This window comes from Solanum lycopersicum, chromosome 7 (assembly GCF_036512215.1).
Source record: "Solanum lycopersicum chromosome 7, SLM_r2.1".
In the NCBI taxonomy this organism is placed as follows: Eukaryota; Viridiplantae; Streptophyta; class Magnoliopsida; order Solanales; family Solanaceae; genus Solanum; species Solanum lycopersicum.
In genome coordinates this window covers 45,438,251-45,461,930 of record NC_090806.1, presented here as the reverse complement: position 1 = coordinate 45,461,930, position 23,680 = coordinate 45,438,251, and the positions used below count along the sequence as shown (strand labels likewise).

Below are 23,680 nucleotides of genomic sequence, written 5' to 3'. Positions count from 1 at the left end.
GAGGGCAATGAGAGAATTGCAATGTACTCCAGACGTTGCCGGGTTAAGCTACGCAGAACTATGCATCCACCCAGACTTGAACCTCCATGAAGGGTTCAAGATCCCGAAGTTTGATACCTTCGGAGTGGTGGGCAACCCCATGGCACACCTAAGAGCGTACTGTGACAAATCGTGGGTGTTGGAAAAGATGAAGCGTTGCTGATGAGATTGTTCAACCGAAGCCTGTGCATTGAGGCCCTGGAGTGGTTCACGTCTAATGAGACTTGACAATGGACCAGTTAGAGCGCACTAGCTAAGGATTTCATCGACAGATTTGCATACAACGTCGAGATAGTCCCTGATCTGTACTCCTTGGAGAAGATGAATCAGAAGCCCACAGAAAGCTATCGAGTGTTCGCGTACAGGTGGAGGAAAGAGGCAGTGAGGGTGAGGCCTCCGATGACAAAGAAAGAGATTGTAGAGGTGTTCGTGCGGGTGCAGGAGCCCGAGTATTATGACAGAGTCATCTTATTAATCGGTGCCAAGTTCGCTGAGATAGTCAAAGTAGGTGAGACTATCGAAGATGTCCTGAAGTGGGGAAAGATAGCCCGAGTGTCTGCATCGCCTAGGTTTTCGGCACTGGGAAGGAAGAAAAGAGAGGAGGTTAACTCTATCCCACACGGGGGAAGAAAGTTCCCCAGAATCTTACAACATCCCCAAGGACGCTCCAACCCTCCATCAAAGCCTTATCAAGCCCACCGTCCACAATCAAATCATTCTGGCCACTACAATGCTGTACCTCCTTATCCAGATGCCCATATTTTGTCGTATCAGAATCCGCTCCAAATTCCCCAAAATTTTCCCTCCATATATCTAAACTACCCCCAAGCTTATCAAGTCCCTCCCCATTACCAGAATGTCGCTCCCAGCTGCGCTGATGTACAACCAAGCTATCAAGCGCCTTCCCCTGCATATCAAATACAAATCCCAGCATATCAAAGCCCCCATCCAAATTACCAAGCTCCAATGCCAAACTACCAAAACAAAGCCCTACCCTAAAACCCAAGCTCCACACCCAAATGCCCGCAATTACCAACAAGTCCCTCCCCCTCAATAGGTCGGGTGTGATCCCCCTTGCCCCAAGTTTTAGAAGACGCCCTATAGAAGCTTTACCGGGTTGGCTGAAAGCAGAACTAAATTGTTCGAAAGATTAGTCACGGCCGGATACATCCACCCCGTGGGGCCCAAACCCGTGGATGTCAATTCCAGATTCTACAGACTGGAGCAGAGTTGTGCTTATCATTCCAACAGTGTTGGACATGATACAGAAGACTGTGTCAATCTCAAGCACAAGATCCAGGACTTGATTGACCAGGAAGTGGTCTCCCTTCAGCCTGCAGCACCAAACGTCAACTCGAATCCTTTGCCAAATCATGGGGGTGGAAACATCAACATGATAGAAACTGAAGAAGATGAGCGTGAAGCCAAGAGAATTACTCCTGTTGTTCAGAAAGACTTGGAAAAGGTTGTCGTTCTTTGAACGTCAGGGAAAAGGGAGAGTTTGTCATTCTGACACCTGCAAAGGCTGTTGCCTTGGTGCCTGTAAAGACTCTCGCCAAGCCCAAGTTTGTTATAGAAATGGTCGTGGCTCAAGGAATGACCAGATCTGGCAGATGTTACACTCCTGACGAGCTTGATCTCGGAGGACAAAAGAAAGATCATGCCAAGAGACAGATCAGCGAAGCAGAAGCTGAGGAGTTCTGGAGCAGAATGCAGCCCAAAGACTACTCCATTGTCAAGCACTTGGAGAAGACTCCAGTCCAGATTTCTGTGTAGGCCCTATAGATGAGCTCCTGGTCACACAGACATACTTTGATGAAAGCGTTGGATGGCACGTATGTGCCCTCAGGTATGAGCAGCGACAATGTAGCTGCTATGATTCACCGAGTCATTCATGGACACCGCATCAGCTTCTGTGATGATCAATTTCCGGCCGAAGGGATGGCCCACAACAAATCCCTACACATCACCGTGATATGCCACAGAAAGATCGTCAACCGCGTTTTTGTAGATGACGAATCTGGCCTGAACATATGCCCCTTGTCCACACTGAAGCAGCTGAGGTTTGACCTCGGAAAGTTGGAGCAAAACAAGGTCAATGTGAGAGCATTTGATGGCGTGCAGAGAGAGACGTTAGGAGCGGTAAACTTGACCATCCAATTGGGCCCCGCAGAATTCGAGGCGAAGTTCCAGGTGTTGGATATCTACACCAGCTATAACCTCCTTTTGGGTAGGACATTCATTCGCATGGCTGGAGCCGTCCCCTCCACTCTCCACCAAATGATGCAACTGGTGTGGAAAAATGAAGAACTGGTTATTCAGGGTGAAAAAGGTCACTCAGGCAAGAAGATGCCGGTCTTGGACGAGACGCCGCAAAGCTCGGAATTTTACACGGTGGAGTTGGTAAATGCCACCGATGAGGGTTTGGCCCCACAGACTCCCATGCTGGCCGTGTACAGGATGATCGCCACGGTGATGCTGCAAAGCAGATTCGAACCAGGTTTCGGACTAGGAAGGAATGCCCAAGGGATCATTGAGCTATTTCTGGTCCTTGCTACAGGATCAAAGTATGGTTTGGGGTACATCCCCACAAATGATGATGTGAAGATGAAGAGGGAAAAGGATCAAGGGTTGACTAAGCCGATCCCGCATCTCTATCAATCCTTTCCAGTCCGGGAGCATGCCGTGCCTGAAGACGATGGGGAAGGAATCGGTGACTTTTTCAAGGAGATCAACGCCATTATCGACGAGGAGGTCAACCCAGCTGGCATTCACGATGTGGAACCAGGGGAGATGCTGCAGAATTGGACCTCTACGCCAATCATGATGTCCCGGACTCTTGGGTAGAAAGGAATTATTTCATGCATAGTTAAATCGGTGGTCATCCGGAAGAGGCCCGAGACCCATCATTTCTGCATTGTTCTTGATTTTGAATTTTGTTGTGATGTTTGAAAAGCAACATGACCCTGTTCCATGACCCAAGATCACATTTTTTTTATTTAAATGAAAGTCTCTTTATTTTGACTTTTTTTATTTAATTGTTTGTGATATTTTACTTTCCTAATTTTGTCTGTTTATGATTTCAGTAACGTAAGTTACAAACCTGCCAAAGTCATTTCATGTCATGAGCTAAACGAGCAAAATGAGGCAAATGAAGATGAGGTTGTCGACTATGAAGAAAGTGGGGAACCAGACTATGTTGCAGAAGAATTTCAACAGTTCGAGAATCAACATAAACCGAATCTGGAGGAGACGGAAACGGTGAATTCGGGAGATTCAGAATGTGTCAAAGAGGTTAAGATCAGCACCCACCTGAATGAGACTAAGAAGGAAAGCCTGGTTCATCTGCTTTCCGAATACAGGGATGTGTTCGTTTGGGAAGTCATTGACATGCGAGGGTTGAGTACCGATGTCGTATCTCATAAGCTGCCTATCAACCAAGGGTTCGAACCAGTGAAACAAAAAGACTTGGAAATTCAAGCCTGATTTTAGTTTGAAGATTAACGAGGAAATCACCAAGAAGATAGAGTCTCGATTCATGGAAGTAACGCAATATCCAACCTAGTTGACCAATGTCGTTCCAGTCGTCAAGAAAGACAGAAAAATCAGGATTTGTATCAACTGCAGAGATCTCAACAATGCTAGTCCAAAGGATAATTTTGCGTTGCCAAATCTCCATATCCTGATTGAAAACTGTGCCAAACATGAGATGCAGTCATTTGTGGATTGTTACGCGGGTTATCACCAAATTTTGATGGATGAAGAAGACGCAGAAAAAACGGCCTTCATCACACCTTGGGGGGTATATCATTACAGGGTAATGCCGTTCGGCCTCAAGAACGCCAGTGCTACTTACATGAGAGCCATGACGACTATGTTTCATGATATGATTCACAAGGAAATTTAAGGGTACGTGGACAATGTCATAATCAAATCCCGCGAGGGTTCGAATCATTTGACACTCCTGAGGAAATTCTTTGAACGTTTGCGTTGGTACAACTTGAAACTAAATCCTGCCAAATGTGCTTTTGGAGTCCCAGCTGGGAAGTTGTTGGGATTTATAGTCAGCACGAGAGGTATTGAGCTCGGCCCTTCCAAGATTAAGGCAAATAAAGAACAGGGACAGAATTTTGAAAGGGACCCAAAAATTCCCCAGAACAAGTCTCCTCTTCAGCAAGTCAGACAAAAGACATTTCGAATTTGCGACTGGGACATAATTTTTGAGAAGATCTCAAAAATTCCGCGATTTGTTCGGTTACAATGGAATGATAAGAAAGATGCTAAACTGGGACAGAAATTTTGAGGATGGCCTCAAACTTTCGTCATGGGTCTTCCCTACAAGTCTGGAATGCCTCTGAAATTCATTTGACAAGCGTCGGACTCAAAGGAGCTAGTTAAGCCTGACATGACATGACTTGGCAGTGACTTTTTGAAGATACTATTTCTTAAAAAATTTCTTATTTCTCTTAAAAATTTCCCTTTTATATTTCATTTGTTTTGGCATAAGATATTTTCTTATCTATCAAGAGTCAGAAATCAGGAAATTAGCCGGAGATATCAAGACAAGGAGCAAACAACCGAAGGGATCGACAAGATTAGTATGTTTAAAACTGACAATTTTTCTGTTGATGCAGGTTTACAGCTTCGCTTCAAAATCGGCCGAATTCTTCCGATGGATGAATATAGAGATAGAGAAAACTATCTCCAAAACCAGTGATTTTATTGAAAGATAGAATATCGTTTGTGTAAAGATGCCTGTGAATGTGTTTGTTTATTTCAAACCATTCTCAACAATGTGAAATTTGCAAAGTGTCTGGCCAGATTCAAAGGTGAATCAAACAGGAATCTCAGCAAAGATTTCACGATTTCGGTAGAGGACGCTATTTGCATTGCGTTATCAAAGCAGGATAATTATTGTTGATCAAGACAATGTATTACCTCAGAAGAGATGCTTATGCTATCTTTATTTTACCATTATCGATCAAGTCGATATATTATTTGGAGATCGCCTTGCCATTATTATCCACGGGGCGATATAAATATTCATACTGCTGAAGAATCATGCATCGCAGAATTAAAACTACTGAAGAATCATGCATCGCGGAATCATGCATTGCGGAATTCATACTACTGAAGAATCATGCATCGCGGAATTCATACTGCTGAAGAATCATGCATCGCGGAATTTATACATCTCAAAATTCATACGCTGAAGAATCATGCATCGCGGAATCATGCATCGCGAAAATCATGCATCACGGAAAATCATTCACTGCGAGTCAATAATTATGCGTGACGAGAAGATTTCATGCGTCGTCAAATTTCTACATCGCGAGAAGAATTTATACCTCGCTGAAATTTGTGCATCACGAGAAGGATCCATGCCTCGTTGAAAATCATGCATCGCGGAAATCATACTTCGTGAAATCATGCATTGCGAGTTCAAATTTATACACGACGAGAAGATTTCATGCCTCGTCAAAATTTATACATCGCGAGAAGAATTTATACCTCGCTGGAATTTGTGCATCGCAAGAAGGAGACATGCCTCGTTGAAAATCATGTATCGCGAAAAGTCATGCATTGCGAAAATCATGCATTACGAGTCAACAGTTATGCACGACGAGAAGAATTCATGCCTCTGTAAAAATTACACATCGCGAAAAGATTTCATTCCTCGCTGAAAGTTATGCATCGCGAGAAGATTCATGTCTCGCGGGAATTTACGTATCGCGGGAAGATATTCATTCCCCGCGAGAGGACATACACGGATAAAGAAAGAGCAATATTTATCCATTGGCCTCAACATGAATCTTTTATTTTGATGAAAAAATAAATATCAATAAGAGCATCAAAGATAACGATGAAAGAGGCATCAATATCGCATCAACATTTATTTATTTATTTTAGCATCAAACGAAGAGTACATTGAAGATTTTAGTGCAAAAAACAAGACGTAAGCTTTATTTGCTGGACGCCAGACCAATCGAGTCGGCGTCGATTTGAGGAGAACAATGAAGTGTCGACACGCTAAAAAGACACTGTCTCCCATCCAAATTGCATTTTTAAGCTGACGAGTTTTATCTCAGTCTTTGTCGAGAGCATCCAAAAGGATGAATTCTCCAAAACCACAGGTGCACACGACAACAAAAAGGATGCAGCACAACGTGGAACTTTTTCTTAGTAGCGAACTGGGACACAGTACAAAGAGGAATATCACACTCTTAGGACGCGAGCAGAGGAGCGAATTCCACCACAATCGAACAAACCCCTCGAGGCATGAGGGTTTTTCTCTAGTTCTGTCAGTTTTAGTCTCGCATCCAGAAGTTTCAATCTACGGAAGCAAGTTTCCAATCTGAGTGACAACTCGCCAAGAGCTTTGGAAATTATGTCCGTGTAAGTTCTTACCAATGGATGTGAAGAGCTCCACATTCATAGCTAAGAGGTTACAAGCATCCTTTTCATACTCGTTAAAATGTCACTTTTCCACAACAAAAGGTTGTCTAGCATAATAGATTCCTTTCTCCACCGATCGAGTCGAACTACACATAGCCTGATTCCGAAGGTTTAAGGATATGTTGGCGGGTTCAATGATTGAAAACTCGGCTGTATCCCAACACTCGCTCTCAAATTCTATTCTCGAGCATTTCGATACCTTCCTAATTCGGTATCGAGGTGGCTTTAATTCTATCAAATCATGTGATAAATCAAGCTTATCGAACTACAAGTGGCCTGAATTCTCATATAGCCTGAGATATGCAGGAAACCCGTTTCAAGGGTCCGACCATAATTCCTAAGCCTTTTCTTAAATCCTTCCTTTAGAAAATTAATGGGTTTGGTCAAAATTGGCTTGGTCAATTTCATTTTCCTCGAATTGCTTGCATCAATCCCCGTAAAATGAGGGTCAACTGTTGACACCCATTTTGATACCCAACCCATTTTCCTTTGGGAAAATTACATAGGATGGCAAACATCCTTAAGTAATTATATAATAAGGATATAGTTTAATTTATTTACTTTCTATGATTATAGTTTCTTTTTTTTGCCATAATGAATGGGACCCATCACCTATTCCTAAATCAACCGTAAAAAATTTTTATTTTGATTTTATATATAATTTTATACAAATCTATATTATCTCTCCTATTTATATTCCACCCCTTTCTCCTATAATCACTCCTTCTATACAATTTTGAATTTCAAACAAAAAAAATCACTTTCTCAATTCAACTTTCGCAGGTAACCCCTAAAATCTAGGTGTGTATCAATTGTTTTTATTTTTTCATTATTCAACAATTGTATATGTATTTTGTTTCTTACTTTTTTCATATTTTTTTGTTGAAATAATCAATAGTTCTTATTAGATTATAAATTTTTCAAAATCCGATGGATGAATCATCTTCAACTATGAGAATTACCAGAGGTATTTCATTGCATGTCAATATTGTTGACAATTTACCCTCGTTTTTAATAGGTTTAACTCAAGATTTTGGGGTTGATGTAGCGTCTATGGCAAATCCAAACAAGTTCAAGATAAAAAATCAAAGGAAGAATTGAGATCAAAAAAAAAAAAACCCAATGGCAATTCAAAAAGTTGTTAACAATGTCATAGCTAGAGGTATTAAAATTGTCGAAGAAAGAACAAAGAATAAAAAACTAACCAGTGATTCCGAGAAGACTGAATCTAAAATTGACGGATCCGAAGAACATCAAGATCATGAGGTAGTGGCTTAAAACACAATTTTAGATAGAATATTTTGTTAATTATGTGTCGATATACAAAAATTGTTTGTTTAAGTAATGTTTGTATATTCACATAATTGTATATAGTATATTGCATGTTTAACACACATGTTTAGTTATATGTATCTTCCCTTAGTTATATGTATATTCCATTAGTTATGGTACGGATCTGTATATTCGATTAGTTTATACAGATTCTTTAATTTATGTATATAATGACTAGTATACTAAGTTAATAGGGGGCAGTAGTGAATTGTATCTTAAAGGCACCTTTTTTTTGTTTTTGTATATATATACAAAAATCAATTGTATTTTGTTATAGGAATATGCCTAATTTATAATTGTATATTATAATTTTATATTTTAGTTGTTATATACAAAATAATGGAGTTAAGTATATATCAAGTTTGTATATTAATGTAGTATATACAAAGTCATTTAGACAAATTACAAAGTATTAGGGGGTTGTATATTAAGATAATATATACAAAGTATTATGAAACAGGTCTTAGTTGTATATTTTAATAGTTGTATATCAATTACTAAAGTTAAGTATATAGTGGGTTGAATATTAGGGTAATGTATACAAATTCTTATGAGGCAATATCTATTTGTATACAATTATTTAATTTTCTATAGAAGAAATTTCTTTAAATCACTCTATAATACTTATACAAAATTATAATACATTATATAAATTCGTCGATATATACAAAAAATTATGAACCTTAACAAAATATTGTATATATAAACGTTACACACTCAAATGTAAAAACAGATTTCAAGCTTACTATATATAAATTAACAAATGAATATTATACAATCAATTTAATCATTAATATTTTTTTTAATAAAAAAACTTGAAATCACAGATGCACATCTATAACTGTAATATATATACCAAAATTATTGTACATTCTACAAATTCCTAAAAGAAATTGAGAAAATATTTGACTTTGAACTGGTATTGTCTTTCTATAGCTTTAGAATTCTTTTTTTGGGATAATATTTGATTTTAAATGTTTTACTTAAATCATGGAAATTATGTGAATTTATTGTTACCATCTTTTGTGCTACTGTTACCATTTATTAAAAAATAATTTTTTGTATAAATTTAATTAAAAAAACTTTTTATACAAATTTGAAGTTACTCAAAAAACTAAACTATACCCATGGAATGTAATTATTTAAACTATACCCACAAAATGTAATTTCATAAAATATGTTTGCCATATATGAAATTTCCCCTTTTCCTTTTCAGCCCACTAAACTTAATTCCTTTCAACCCAACACTGTCAAGCCCACTTCCAAATTTCAGACAATTAATTAATTTCCAGGCCCAAACTCTTAACGGCCCACTTAAGTGCTTTTAAACAACAACCCAATCCCTCTAATTTAATTTCCCCCTTTCAACCGCCCAGACCCACCCGTTTTCCCTCCTCTTTCCTTCCTCCAGCCCAATCCATTTCCCCAGGCCCAAACGTCCCTCCTTCTAGATCCCCCGACCCAATACACCCTTAACCCGACCCAACACCCATCCTACCCGACCCCAAATCCCTTTTCTCTTCCCTTCCCTTCGTCCCAAAACGCCCAAACAGACGCAAACCAAAAAAAAAAGACGCGACAGACCCTCCCAAAACGGAAAATCCCTTCCCCCAGATGCGACCCCCACCCCCGCGTCTCCCTCAAGTTCTCCCCCCTCTTATTTCCCTTCCCTCGTATCCCTCATGCGACCTCCCCACGCGAGTTGCAACGGCTCTTTGGAGTCGTTTCTCCTTCTGCAAATCGTACAAGCACACAGTGAAGCAGTAGCCAGACTCGTCTCACCAGCCTTGAATCCGTCCTTATGGCGCGGATTTATGCCACGTAGCTTGTAAGGACGTTAAATTAATCTCGTCCCTCCACCTCTCTTCCCGCTCGAATCGCTCTTCTGGGTAAGGGAGGAAATTCGAATTTCGAACTCGAAATGGGCCGAAAACCCACCTGCCAGGCCCCTCCCTCGAAAACCCTAGGGATTTTTCTATATAAACCCCCATTCTCGTCATTTTGGGATTGGATTTTTTTTGGAAATTTCTTGGGTTGAAAATAGGGAATTTCTAAAAAATGAAAATTGAGCTATTTTGTCGTTGTGAGCTTTGGAAACACTTTGGTTTCTCTACTGTTGGTTTCAGAAGAACTAAGGAAGCCAGATAAATTTTACAGGCTCTCTTTCATCGACGAGTGTTTAATAGTGGTGCTCTGGTGAAACGTCGTAGCAACCTCGGCGCGTCTCTTTCGTCTGAAGTTAGAAGTTCGTTCGTGTTCATTTGGTGGAACAGTCGTTTGCTCTCCATCATCCCTATTTCGCTGCACTTGAAGAGGTAACACCCATCTTGACTCTCGAATTATAGTTGTATCTGTTGTTTACATTTTATTGTTTAGGTTGGTTTTAGCTGTTGTTGACTTGATGCATTGCAGAAACTATTTGAAAGTTTGTGGTTATGTTGTTCCACTTCTGTTGCTTACTATTTTTCCCTTCCAAACACCCTCGTTCATGTTTGTTTTTGACGCGATGATTCCCTGCTGTGAATAGCGTCTTCTCGAGTTACTAGTTCGAATCGTTGTAGATGCCGCTATTCGTCGACTGTGACCCCTTTGTTCCCCTCGAGTCAAGTTTATTTAGTTGTGATCCGTTCAGTCGCTGGCTTGTTTTCGTTGTTAGATGAGATATAATAGTTGTTGATCGTTTCGTTCGCTCTGTGAGTTTTGGGTATTGGTTCAGTGCTGTTTTGAAGCGAAACGGGTATTTTAATCGCTATCATGTGTTAGCTGTAGCGTCGTTTTAAGGTTTGCCAAATATATCTAGCATGGTTGTTTAAACATCTCCTTGGTTGTATTTTTTTTATTTCTCAAAAGGTTCTACTCGATTAATTGTGTTGAAGCATAGAGGGTGTCTTTATGTATGATTCATGCTCGTAAATGTGAGTTCGATTTAGCCCTTTATTATTATATTCAAAGCATGTTTTTTTGGAGTTTCTTCTTCTTACTTAGCCGAATGATGCTAGTGTCTCTTTTGTATTCTTAGCTGGTGATGTCTTTCTCAAATCTCAAGTGTTTTTATGTGTTGGTTTAGCTAAGGCTGTCCTCTTTTTGTCAAAAATCAAGAAAGTATCTATCTTTTTTATTTATTGTGTTTCATAGCTCGTGAGGAATGTTTGCGGTCATTTCCTAAGGGTTGCAGGAAATATGTTTCTTAGATTAGAATACCCACATCTCTGGGCAAAAAAAGGTCAGATTCTGTGTATTCCGATGTGTTCTGAATTTATTTATTTTTGTTACTTTGTAGTATTGTTTTTTGCAGATTTTGGCACATATATTCTGTTTCATGTGTTTTGACTATGTTTTTCTCATGAAAGTACATTTGGTTTCCTATTTTTCATTTACTTATTATCATTTGTGTACATCTTTTAAGCTGCAATATGCTCTTTGCTCGTATCATGTTCTTTGGTATGTCATCATTTCGTATCTTTATTATATTGGCTATGTGATTACGTGCTTATGATTGAAATTGAAATATGTTAAAGAGAGCATTCCCTAATTTATCTCTTATTTCATTGTGGCATGCAAAATCTGCTTGAGTTCCCTATGAACTCTCCCTCTTTGCGTCTCTAGAGAGCCATGAAGGCTCGAAAATTCTTGTAGAGTCAATCCGTCAAAACCGGCAAAAATGTAGAAAGTCAAGTTGAGATGGAAGAAGATGGACTAGAAGACTCTTTCTTTATCCTTATTCTGTATTTTTGTAATGGGCATAAGCCCTTGTTAATTTACTTTCTTGTATTTTTATTTTATATGTCTAGCATAGGACAGGTCAAAATGGGTCAAATAACCAAAAACATGTGGGTCCAAAACTCGGTCAAGGCGCACAGAACCCGAGTTTGGACCTAAATCTCTCTCTCTCTTTCTCTCTTTCTACTATTCGCTTGCGTATTTGCTCATATTTCGTTAGTTTTAGGACTAGAAAACTCCAAATCCCTTTGAAGAGCCTTTCTTTTTTATCAAGTTAAAACTAAAAAAACAATAAGTATTTCAAAATTCGTAAAGTCTGTCTAGATAAAATGTTAACTTTTACAGGTTCGCAAAATACAAGATAAGCAACATATTTCAAAACTTGTCAACTTTGCCTAGATAAAAATCAGTAAGTTCAAAATTGCAAAAGTTAAGATAGTCAAATAAGTTAATCGCCGGAAAACGTAAGTTAGCGGAGTGTCTTAGGTGCCTTACACCTTCCTAAGACACTAAATAAGAATCCCAAACCCCTTTAACATTTTCCTTACAATTTTCCTGTTTTAAGTTATTTAGAAACAAGTTTTCTTTATTTTCCTTAAAAATTAAGTGGCGACTCCGAAACAGTCGAAAATATCCAAAATAAGACAAACTCTTTTCAAAATCAATTGTTTTTGATAAAACAGTTTGAACATTCTCCAAACGATGGTTTTATTGTTCATCATAACTCCTAGTAATCATTGGTTGTCGAGGTGAAGTCTAAACAAAAGTTTGATCAATCATTGATGAAGTTGAAGGAAACGGTTCTTAGCAATCTAAATGATTCATTTTCCTTAAGAAGGGATGGTGTTTTGAGGTATTAACAAAGATTGGGTGTTACCAAGGTAGATGGGTTGAGGAACCGAATGCTTGAGGAAGACAATGGGTCCCGTTACTCCATTCATCTAGGTTCGACAAAAATTTACCATGACCTTAGGGAAGTATTTTGGTGGGAGGATTTAAAAAAGGACATGGCGGAGTTTGGTGCTAAGTGTTCAAATTGCCAACAAGTGTAAGCGAACATCAAAATTCAGAAGCCTTGCTACAAGAAATCACAGTTCCTACTTGGAAGTGGGAAGACATTAATATGGGTGGTTGTTGATACGTTGACCAAGTCCTGTCATTTATTCCCATCAATTCTACTTATTTGGCGGAATATTATGAATGGATCTTCGTAGATGAGACTATGTGTCGCAATGGTATTCCGTTATTTATCGGATAGGGGTACACAACTCACATTTAGGCTTTGGAGGGCATTTTAAGAAGGGTTGGGTACTAAGGTACAATTGAATAATGTTTTTTATCCCCAAACAGATGGTCAAGCGGAGCGTACTAGTCAAACCCTTGAAGATATAAATAGGGATTGTATTATTGATTTCAAGGGTAGTAGGACAATCATTTGCCTTTGGTGGAGTTTGCTTACAATAATAGTTTTCATTCACCCATATATGTGGCTCTTTATGAAGCCCTGTATGGTAGGAGGTGTAGGTATCCTATTGGATGGTTTGAAGTGGATGATATTTCGAATCTGTCCCTATTTTATCTATAAGACTTTGCAGAAAGTTCATATGATAAGAAATTGCTTGCAAACGGCCTATAGTCGGTAAAATACCCATGTCGATCAAAGGAGAATGGATTTAGATTTTGAAGAAGGTGATAAAGTGTATTTAAAAATTTCACCTCTGAAAGGGCTGGTTAGATTTGGGAAGAAAAGAAAGTTGAGTCCTCGTTATATGGATCCCTATGAAATCTTACAAAGAGTTTGTAAAGTTTCCTATAAATTGAATCTTCCTAGTGACTTGGCTTCGATTCATCCGCTTTTCCATATTTCCATGCTTAAGAAGTGTATCGGTGATACCGAGTCTATTCTTCCTATTGACAGTCTTGGTGTGAAGGATAACTTCTCTTATGAGGAATCTCTGATTCAAATCCTTGATAGACAAGTAAAGAAGATAAGAAATAAAGAGGTGGCTTTCGTAAAGGAGTTATGGAAGAAATAACAACATGATATCCTGTTACCCTCATAAATTTGATAAGTACGGCTAATAGTTCTTACTAATAATGATAATAATGACGAAACTTGAAATATATTTGACTTTTAGAGAAGTTTTGCAAAAAGTGCATTTTTTACGTCTTTACAGTGAAGTATAGTGAAAAATTGTGAATTTGTACTTGAAATTTAAATTTTGCTTGTTATGAGTCATGTCGTGCATTTTGGTATAGTGAATCTTTATGAAATTATATGTAGCATGTTAATTGGTTGAACTTTTGCATAATTGACTTATAAGATCTATGTGGAGCTCTTGTTTTTGTGAGAATAATATTCCTCATATTGTAATGTTGAGCCTTATCTATGTGTAATTGATGTTTTTAATTGCCTTGTGTAATTTATATTGTATATGTTATTATGTATCATTGACGATTGGGGTGGTAGTCTTGAGTCTATTCCTTCCTTCAAAAAATTTTACTCTCATTCGGAGATGAATGTTTCTATCAGTGGGATAATATAACACTTCGAAAATCCAAGACGTGTTCTACAGCCTAACATAAGTGTCATACGGTATCAACACTATTTTACAGTCCACTATGATGAATATAAGTCATTTATGAAGTCTAGAAACCAAAACGTTTAAGAAAGTCCAAAAAGTAGTTCAAGGAGGTACTAGCGTGCCTTAGCCTATTTGACTAGCTTTCAGAAGACAGAAAATGGTTAAAAATTGTGGAAGGGCGTCTAACATGTGTTTAAGTTGATTAATAGTCGAAACGTCTGGGTAGAAATTCCCAAGGATTAACCAAAGGGCCTTGAGGAGTACACTTCCGCCTGGAGTTTAACATTGCATGGGTAGTGTGCCCCACGAAAGGGAATCGACGGGCGTGCGTTGATGATGGGGCATCGATTTCTTCCATTGATAAACACTTAGAAAATTTATTAGAGTGTCTTACGTTCACAGTATTTGAAATCATTGAAGAAGTGCAACAAGGAGGCAGGGCTCGTCAACTCAAAGAGGACTCCATCAGGGTCTCAACTCTATGAGGTCCAATTTTCTACAAGTTTTTAAGACACTCAAATTAATTAATTGAGTGGTTATCGTTATATAGATAACAAGTTTATTCTAATGAAGGTAATAATCCCCCCATATAATGACTCGAACCCCATTAGACTAATCACAACTCATAAAAAAAACTCACCTCCTTTTCACTTTTTTCTCTCTCTATTGAAAGATACCATTGAAGGCCAAGCTAGGGGAGGGTTTTGGGGATTGTAAAAAGACGACTTCACCATAAATTATTCATCAAATATCAAGGTTTTAGGGAGATTTAACCTTAGAGATCTCTTTCCTCAAAGGGTTTTCTCTCAATGTATTTTTAAAAGTTGAGTTTTCATGTGGGTCTTTCCCAATCTCGAAATTGATCTTATGAATTGATTATTTTATAATCTCTTTTCGATAATATGAATATACTAACATGTATTCTAACCTAATTATGATATATCTTGACGGTTTTGCCTAGTTCGTAGAAAATGACCCTTAACCTTTAACCATAGGTTTTTATCTTTATATAAATTGTATTTTATTGGTTCAATTGACTTGGTTATTGGTTGAATTACAACAAGATGATGTATTTATACCAGTAACAAAAGAATTAGGGTTAATTGTAGTCTTTCATGCTAGTTCTTGATAAGATGATCTAGGAGATCAAGTATGTTATAAATTGATCTATGTATCTTGCCTTAACATATGATCTAGTATTGGATTGTGATCTAGTTATTCTTCCAGCATTGTTAGCATGTTTATTATAGACTTATGATTATTCATGCCCAAATATTGTTGATTTGAGGGTTTATAGTAACACCTTGATGATGAACTATGAAGAAGACATGGTAAGTCTTATGATCCTTTACTTCAAATTACGGTTAATTGTGATGAAGTCATGATGTTGTATTGGACTATGCCTTGTATTAGGATTGATAGGGTGGTATGATGTTGAATAGAAATGTCTTGACTATTATTGTGAGGTCTTATCTTAAAATGTCAATGTTATTAGGATGGTGAATGATTTACCAAATCTGCCTTATCATGATATGAGAATGTTCATATAATAACCTCACCTATTTGAATTGTAATGAAAGGATATATAATCATGCAATTTTTTTGAGTTATGATGATGATGATTTTATAAATGGTTTACCTTATGACCTACAATAAGCTATGATAATTAATAAAGACATTAAAGACATTTCAAAAAGGGACTCCAGCTTAGAACCGAGTGAACTAGAGTGAAGAGTGTCCCTTCCCAGATCGGGAAGGTAGGACCATCAATGTACTCTTGAGTTTGGAGACTATAATGCATGTATCATAAAGAGTGGTCCAACTATTTTTCCTAGTTCTTGAACTATGTTTCCCACATAGGAATACAAGCTAGTGGATCCACGTAACTACTATGTTCATGTTTTGGTACAACCTTGGCAAGTAGTCCGCCTTCTTTCGGTGTGGGGATCTATGACACCGTATTCCACATTAGGTCATGTGTTCTATATCAGTTAGGGAAAGATATTCCCAAAAGGTAAACTGAAACTCTAACTATGATAACCTAAGGGGTATAACTTAGTCTAGGTAGGGGTACGGGACTCTACCTAAGCATTTCACTAGTTAGCCTAGAGGGGAGTCTTAGAAGGATGTTCTTATGTATGAATATGCTTATGATAATATATGATATGTAAATGACGAACTTGCACATTGTTGATACTATATGATTATTACTTTCACTCATGTTTATGCGTTGGTCAATATGGTTAAAGTAAGATGATATGTACTCTTAAATGTTATGTTATGTGAAGTAGGATGTTAGTCAAGATTCTTTTTGGGTTACTTGATCGAGTAAGATTAGGGGGATTGCTTTCTTATTGTACCTATTGACTTTATAGGGGTTCAACGGTAATTGTCTTTCTTTGCTTATGATGAAATGTACTCTATATAGTGCTAGTTGTTAATTTTACTTGATGATAGAGTTACTTTAATATGTATTCAATTATATGATATGTATGATTGACTTGACTAGACTTTATGTTGTTGTTCCTCTGATGTACATGCCTATGACTTAATGAACATGCATTATTGTTAGGTAATAGTCTTGTTGAATATTTATAATGGTTTTAAATGATAAGTGTATATTTTACGAAATGTCGTTTCTCTTAGCATGTTTTCATATATGTGTACATATGGTCTCATACATAGTACAAGTGGTGTACTAACCCCATTTTCCCTTTCCCCTACATTTTAGGTTCCGGTCATGGATGATATTTGAAGAAGACTTGACTAAGCCTAGGATCTCTTATTTATCCTAGCAGGGTTGGTCCGCAATATCCGAGTGCGATGGCACTAACTAGCTAATAGATTTGTTTTGAGTTCAAGATTATTTTGTTCTTCACTTTTCATTTAGTATGAAAGATTGTATAGCCCATGTGAGGCATTCTTACTTTGATGTATATGTTATGCTCAAGTAATTACAGTCTTATTAGATGGTTATGAGATGAGACGACTATTACTACTATGTTATGTTTTATTTACCCAAGTGTAATAAAAGTAGAGTACTAAGTAATCTTCTTATACGAGGGTTTATGTATACTCGATTTATATATACAATGTGTCTGTAGAGGTCTACGTAAACCTCCGAGTAGATGTAATAAAAAATTTTAAATTTTCCGCTAAATTTGACCTATAAATGTAATGATTTAAGATAGGAGGCTTATCTTAGTCCTAAAAGAGGAGGAAGATGGTGGTTATGCCTTGGGTCTATTCTCGTATGTGACAACATAAGTTCCCTTGTCCAAGTGGACTTACAAGTTGCGTAAAGTGCAATGTAGATGTAGCCTCCAATACTACTACTCCCACAATGTGCACCTTGAGTAATCCATGGGCTTAGGTACACCACATTCATCTTTCATAAATTTCATCATATAAGACATGACTTTAACATGCTTTCTTGAAATTACACAGTAACTAACATAACTCATTCACATATCACCAAAACTCCCGTTTCAAGTGCCTACTCGTGCAATGGATATATAACGTCTCATATAATCACCCTCCCTAAGTAGTACACTTTTTAGAAGATTTATTTCATTATATTGTTTTGTTGGGAAACACTTTAACTACCATAAACCATGAGAGATAGACATAGAATCCCAGTATTAACCCTTACCAGATAAGGGATCCCCACTTTCCTATGGTAGGGCCATAAGGAATCTTCAATAGCTATACATATGCGTTCATAGTTAAGGAATAGGGAGATTGCTTTTATGTAACTCATTATCTACTAATACAAATACTCATCTGCAGGTGTAATTTGGATACAACATCTCAACTCATGAAGTGTAGCCACCTCTTCTTTATATCCTCTCAGTGCTAAGCATAACTCGCCACGGAGTCTTAAGCCTTCATCACTAAAGTTAAAGGGATAACTATTTCACACCACATCTCAACACACGAAGATTATCCATCCTCTAACCCATATTAGAAATATATTTGAAATAGTAAGGTTGCTACTAATCACTTCATCTCAACTCACGAAGAAATTTCACCCTACGATCCCCCATTCACGTTCATTAGCTTCATTCATTCAAATTGTGTGTGTGAGTGTGTACATATGAGTGCATCTTTAATATAATCACCGTCTGCATATCATTGACCTCTAAACATTCTTACATCTTAATTTATCACAATTTACACACTAGGAATCTTTACATATACACATACTCCAATTAGATATAATCTACAAAAGCTACAAAATTCAAAATCTTCATAAAGCATACCCACATGAACATCAACATTATTACTCTTTTCCATATGGTATGCCTTTATGGACATACTCACAATTTGCACGAAATTACAGTCATATATTTCAAGTAAATAATTCCACCAAAGGTTGACCATACCACTTAAGAATACTTCAATGGTGTAACACCCTGTAGCTAAAATAGACCAAAAATCAGTTTTTAAAAAACAAATATGCCGGTGCAACCAACAATGGCATCGACGGTCCGTAGGACAGACAACGGTTTGTCCTGCACAACCGTCGATGGGATCAGAAACTCCCAAAAACTCATCTGGGAAAAATTAGTCGTCTTGATCAATGGACGGACCGATGGTCTGTAGGACAAACGATGGTTCGTAGTCTGTGACCGTCGATCGAAACCCCCATTCACCCACTATCTGGAAAGAGCTACGGTCATAACTCTTAGCACGAAATGAATTAGGTGTCTCATGAAATACCCATAGATAGATAATTGAATTTTATTTCCCTATCCATAAGCCTTTCTAAAATCACACCTCCGACTAAAGCATTATGCTGATTTTCATAAAGGCTTGTCGAATAGGCCCTAACGACTGACTCAACTATGGGTCAATGAGAATTCGACAGACCGTCAGTCCTGGAAATCATTTGGCCTGACAACAATATTCCCAGGGGTCTTTTGAATCTTTCCCACTTTGTTTAAACCCTAAGTTATGCCTTTTACCCTAAATCATCATACTTTAGTCAGATTAATCCTAGAAACATAATTTAAAAATATCCAAGTCAAATCATTTAATAAATACAAAGAAAATTAAAAGCAAAAGAGAAGAAAAAAACTTAAGAACCCTGGTTCAAGAACGCCACAAGTTCCAGATGTTCCCTCCTCGAAACTTAAGTATTTAGCCATGTATTTAATCACAGGTATAAGGGATTTTACTAGTCGATTCCTTTAACCAATTGGGTCCCTATTTTTCAGTCAGATTCTTTATTCTTTTGTCATGATTAAACCTAGGGTTTCTATACTTTAATAGAACTTTATGAATTTATCAGTTTTACGTTCCATATCAGTTAATCATATTATTATTCAGTTTATTGCATGAATTTCTGAACCCTAGCTTTGTATTTCTTTAGTTCATTGATTACACATGCTAGGTCAGATATTTCAGACACTTCATATATACATGCCTCAAAAATAAATAAATAATTACCAGATTAATTGTTGCATTCTTAGTTTTCATGTTCAGTTCCGAGCAATCCAGTATTTATAGAAATTCATACATAAACAGTAAATTTACAGAAATCAATGGGAGTACCATAATACCGAGTTGGACTAGGGTTTAGCATACCCAATAGTCCCAGAACTACTAGCCCAGTAGGTTGTAAGTACCCTCGTTGGGCATTCAGTTTAGTGATCACACCATCATGCCTTTATACCTTTTGAAGGGTATATTGGGTCCTCTCGATAGAGCGTATATATTGGATTCCACATTTTGCTCATGTGGTTTGATTATAAGTTATTAGTTGCTCCCACATATTAGTCAGACTCTCTACATTGACCATTTATCAATATATTTAGTATACAGTTTTAGCATGTTATATATTGGTCATTGCATCAAGTTTGCTCAGAATTCATTTTATCAGATCAGATTATTATACTTGCTAATTTGCTTGTTTAGTTATGATTTATTTCAGCTTTATTCTATCCTACATGCTCAGTACCTTTCAACTACTGACGCATATGTGCGCTACATATTCTCGTGATGTAGGTTCAGGTTCTCAGCATCCAGATGACGCATAGATTGATTTCCTGATCTCTAGTTCTGCAGATTCAATGGTGAGTCCACATTCTCAGAGGACAACAGACATGAGTTTCATTTCATTCTTTAGTTATTTAGTTTCAGTTTTTGCTAGATTTATCTGAGGCTTGTACAAGTATTTCTAGTTGCATTTAGAGGCTATTCACAGACATCGTTAGATTTAGCTAAGTATTGAGTTAATATTTCTTTTGTATTAAAATCATTATTTTCAAATATCTCAGCTATAGAATATGTGTATTCCCCATATTTTAAGATTAAATTATTACTTAGCTTCCGCATCATTTTTATTATTCTTTAGTATGCTCATGCTCATGCTTGCAGGGTTAGCTAAGGATTACTTGTCATCCTAGGTTTCGTGTTCACGTCTTTAAGGTAGCTTAGGCTGTGACAAATGAAAATTATCAAAGATAAAGAAACTTACACTTCATCAAAGCTTTCACCACCTTTCATCAATATTTCATCAAAGCAACATAATATAGAAAGTAGCTAACCCAAAATACATCAAAAGATATTCAACTCCAACATTATCTAACTAAATTAAATAAACCCACTTCATAAGCCAAAGGTTGATAATAAGCACAAACATGGTTTTATTGATGTTATAAAATTAAAATCATCAACTAACACTAAAAAAACTAATATCAACCATCAAAAATATTTTCATGCAAAGGCCCATTCTTAGAGTCAAAGATTGAAGAAGTTAGAGTTTCAAAACCCTTTTGAAATCTCTTTGAAGTGACTCTTTGAATGAAATAAAGTTCAAGGATGAACTACCATAACTTAATATGAAAAAAACAATGAGATTTGGTGAAGAAAACGTATAAAACCTTCAACGCTAGCTCAACCTTGACTTCTAGCTTCAATGGAGTTTGGGAGAGATTTTGGTATAGAAGAACCTTTTGAGAGTTTTGGAATTTTAGTTTCTTATTGAGGGTTTGGAGTTTTTTGTTGGGGAATGGGTGTATAATGACCTAAACTCAGTTTACAATACTCCATAAACTACCGAAAACACCCCTACTTTTAAAGGACAATTTTAACTAGTAAAACATCACTAAAATTTTGGGAATTATCATCCGGAAACAAATCCGCGATGCGGAGATGCTTCCGCAAGAGCTTGCAAAATAAATTTAGAAACATGGGAGTTAGTAACGTGTCCATGTCTTAGACAAGGATTTTAGCCTCAGCTAGACCTTGTCCGCGACGCTCCTGTGTTTCGCCTAAGATCAAAACCTTGTTGCCGTGGGTAGCTTGCAGGGCCAAAGGTAGGGTCCCTTCGTGGACCCTTATGGTGATCCTCTGGTCGTCGGATCTGGAATTTAAATCCCTATAAATGGTCATCTAGGCCATAGGAAATTCCACCATCAAATTTGGACCCCTAACAACACTCTAAACATTTTAAGACATATAAGAACTCACATGAGCACATAGACGTCTGGTGGTCAAATGTCATGGATGTCCCTTGACGTTTGACCTCAAAAATTACCAAACTGACTTCAAACATTAAAATCACCTATTTTAACACATTATTAACTCATGAAACACTAGCGAAGCTCTAGTTCAACTCATGCCTATTCTTTATCTGTTTCGTCATAAAATGTTAGAATTATTTATACGTTGAAGTTTTTGTACTGTTGGTATTGAAATGCAACAATGCTCTCAGTTTCTTTCCCTTGTTTGCTCCAATAGTTTCCCTTTGTGGTGTTGTTTTGGTTTTGTACCTTTGTTAGATCCTGAATTCCGTCATCTTAATCGGATTTTATATATGTAAATAAATCGACAGACCCAAGCATTGTTGTTCATCCTTAAGTTATTTTAGATTATCTATTTGTCCTTATCACCTCTCATTCATCATTAAATCACATTATCATTGCTTCATTAGTTTGCTTCTATTTTGCATCTTTGTTTGCCTAACATCTTAGTTTTTATGTTAATGTTTATGTTTTGTCTTTAAGATTTCTTGGACATGGATTTATTTGAAGTGGTCTTTCATATGCATAGCATGCTGATTTTTCTTTAGAATAAGGTCGACTGGTAGTGGTTTGGTTATATATTATGTAGTCTTTCTACTATCCTACTGTGGTAAATGAATAAGATTATGCTTAGTTGATCTCTATCAACGTGAACTGCGATCTAACAGATTATATGTTAACCCACACTGTTGTTTACTTTGTTACCTATTAAACCTTGTATTTTTTAGCTCAAGTTTACTGAATATGTGGTTAAGTATCTTTCATTATTAACAAGGTCAGTTTTCCATGTCGTTGTTACTGTCCAAATTGCTTCCCCCTTGATTTATATTAATGTCCGATGCATAATGAATTAAGCTATTGCAATCTATATCTTTCTTGACTTGTATTGAGGTCACATATAATGATTTCTTTTTTCATTTCTTTGTCTACATTTAAGATTTTTTGGTCAAAAATAATGATAACAATTGAAGTTTCCTTGTTTCTAATTGTTGCTTCCAATTACCTATGTAATACTCCAAAACTATTAAGCCTAATATAGAGCATAACACGAGAGTATAAAAGTTATAAAACATATTTAAAGTCAATTATAATTCATATAAGTCATTTAGAAAGTTTTAGAATCAAAACGTCAAAGGATGTCTATGACGTCCATAAACTAGTTGAATGAGGTGCTAGTGTTCCTTAGCCTATTAGACAATGTTTTAACAGTCAGAAATTGATGAATTTGATGGGAACGTGTCTAACACGTATTAGAGTTGGTTCATACTTGAAACTTTCGAGTACGATGACCAAGGACCAACGAAGGTCCTTTTAGGAGGAACCTTGCAATTTGTCAAAAACCTATCAAAAAGTAGTGTCTACCTACGTGTGAAGGTGACGAGGCATAGTTGGATCGACGGGGAGTCGATGCCTCCAACGCCAACACTTAAACATTTTGACTAATGGTCGATTTAGACAATTCTTTGACACCAACGACGGGTGTGCAGCACGGAAGGGGTCAAAGGCATAGACTGACCTACGACACGTCAGTCGAGGTCTCGTAGGTTAAGTTAGTTGGTGACTGTTTAATTTTAATTTATCATTTCGTTAATTAATGTGTTAGTTAATTAGTTAGGGGTTAAGGTAATCATAATTAATTTAGTTTATGACTCCTATAAAGACTCCAAACCTAATTAAACTAAACCCAACTCTCATAATTTCTAAACCCAATTGCTCTTCCTTCTCTCTTCTTTCTCACTCCCAAAGAAACTCCATCGAAGACCAAGAAAACAAGGGCTCTTGGGCCTCAAAGGATAATATTTTCTCTATCAAACTTCCTCAATTAGTAAGGTACGCGATTCCCTTCACCATTGGGATTCTTTCCCCAAGGGTTTATTTTAAAATTTATTTAAAAATAATAGGTTTCGATATATTTTCTTCTATTACGAAAATTAGCCTCTAAATAAATTTGTTTAGATAATATAAATATATTATGATGCATTATAATCCAGTTATTCTAGTACTTGATAATTAACCTAG

The 23,680-nt window shown here is 36.9% G+C and overlaps 1 protein-coding gene across 1 annotated transcript; it reads left to right on the top strand.

Moving 5' to 3' along the window:
- Window positions 1-1,824: 1,824 nt before the first annotated feature.
- On the top strand, window positions 1,825-4,772 carry LOC138337457 (uncharacterized). Its single transcript, XM_069287368.1, has 4 exons — window positions 1,825-2,882; window positions 3,126-3,482; window positions 3,667-3,841; window positions 4,674-4,772. Exons 1-4 carry the CDS (start codon window positions 1,825-1,827, stop codon window positions 4,770-4,772), a joined length of 1,689 nt encoding a protein of 562 aa, XP_069143469.1.
- Window positions 4,773-23,680: the final 18,908 nt, after the last annotated feature.

What these genes read in the sequence shown, in the direction of transcription:
- LOC138337457 (XM_069287368.1), top strand. Translation starts at nt 1,825, where the DNA reads ATGAGCTCCTGGTCACACAGACATACTTTGATGAAAGCGTTGGATGGC. An exon ending in AAGCTGCCTATCAACCAAGG is followed by an intron (nt 3,483 to 3,666) that starts GTTCGAACCAGT and finishes TATCAACTGCAG; the next exon opens with AGATCTCAACAATGCTAGTC. An exon ending in CCTTCATCACACCTTGGGGG is followed by an intron (nt 3,842 to 4,673) that starts GTATATCATTAC and finishes CTGTTGATGCAG; the next exon opens with GTTTACAGCTTCGCTTCAAA.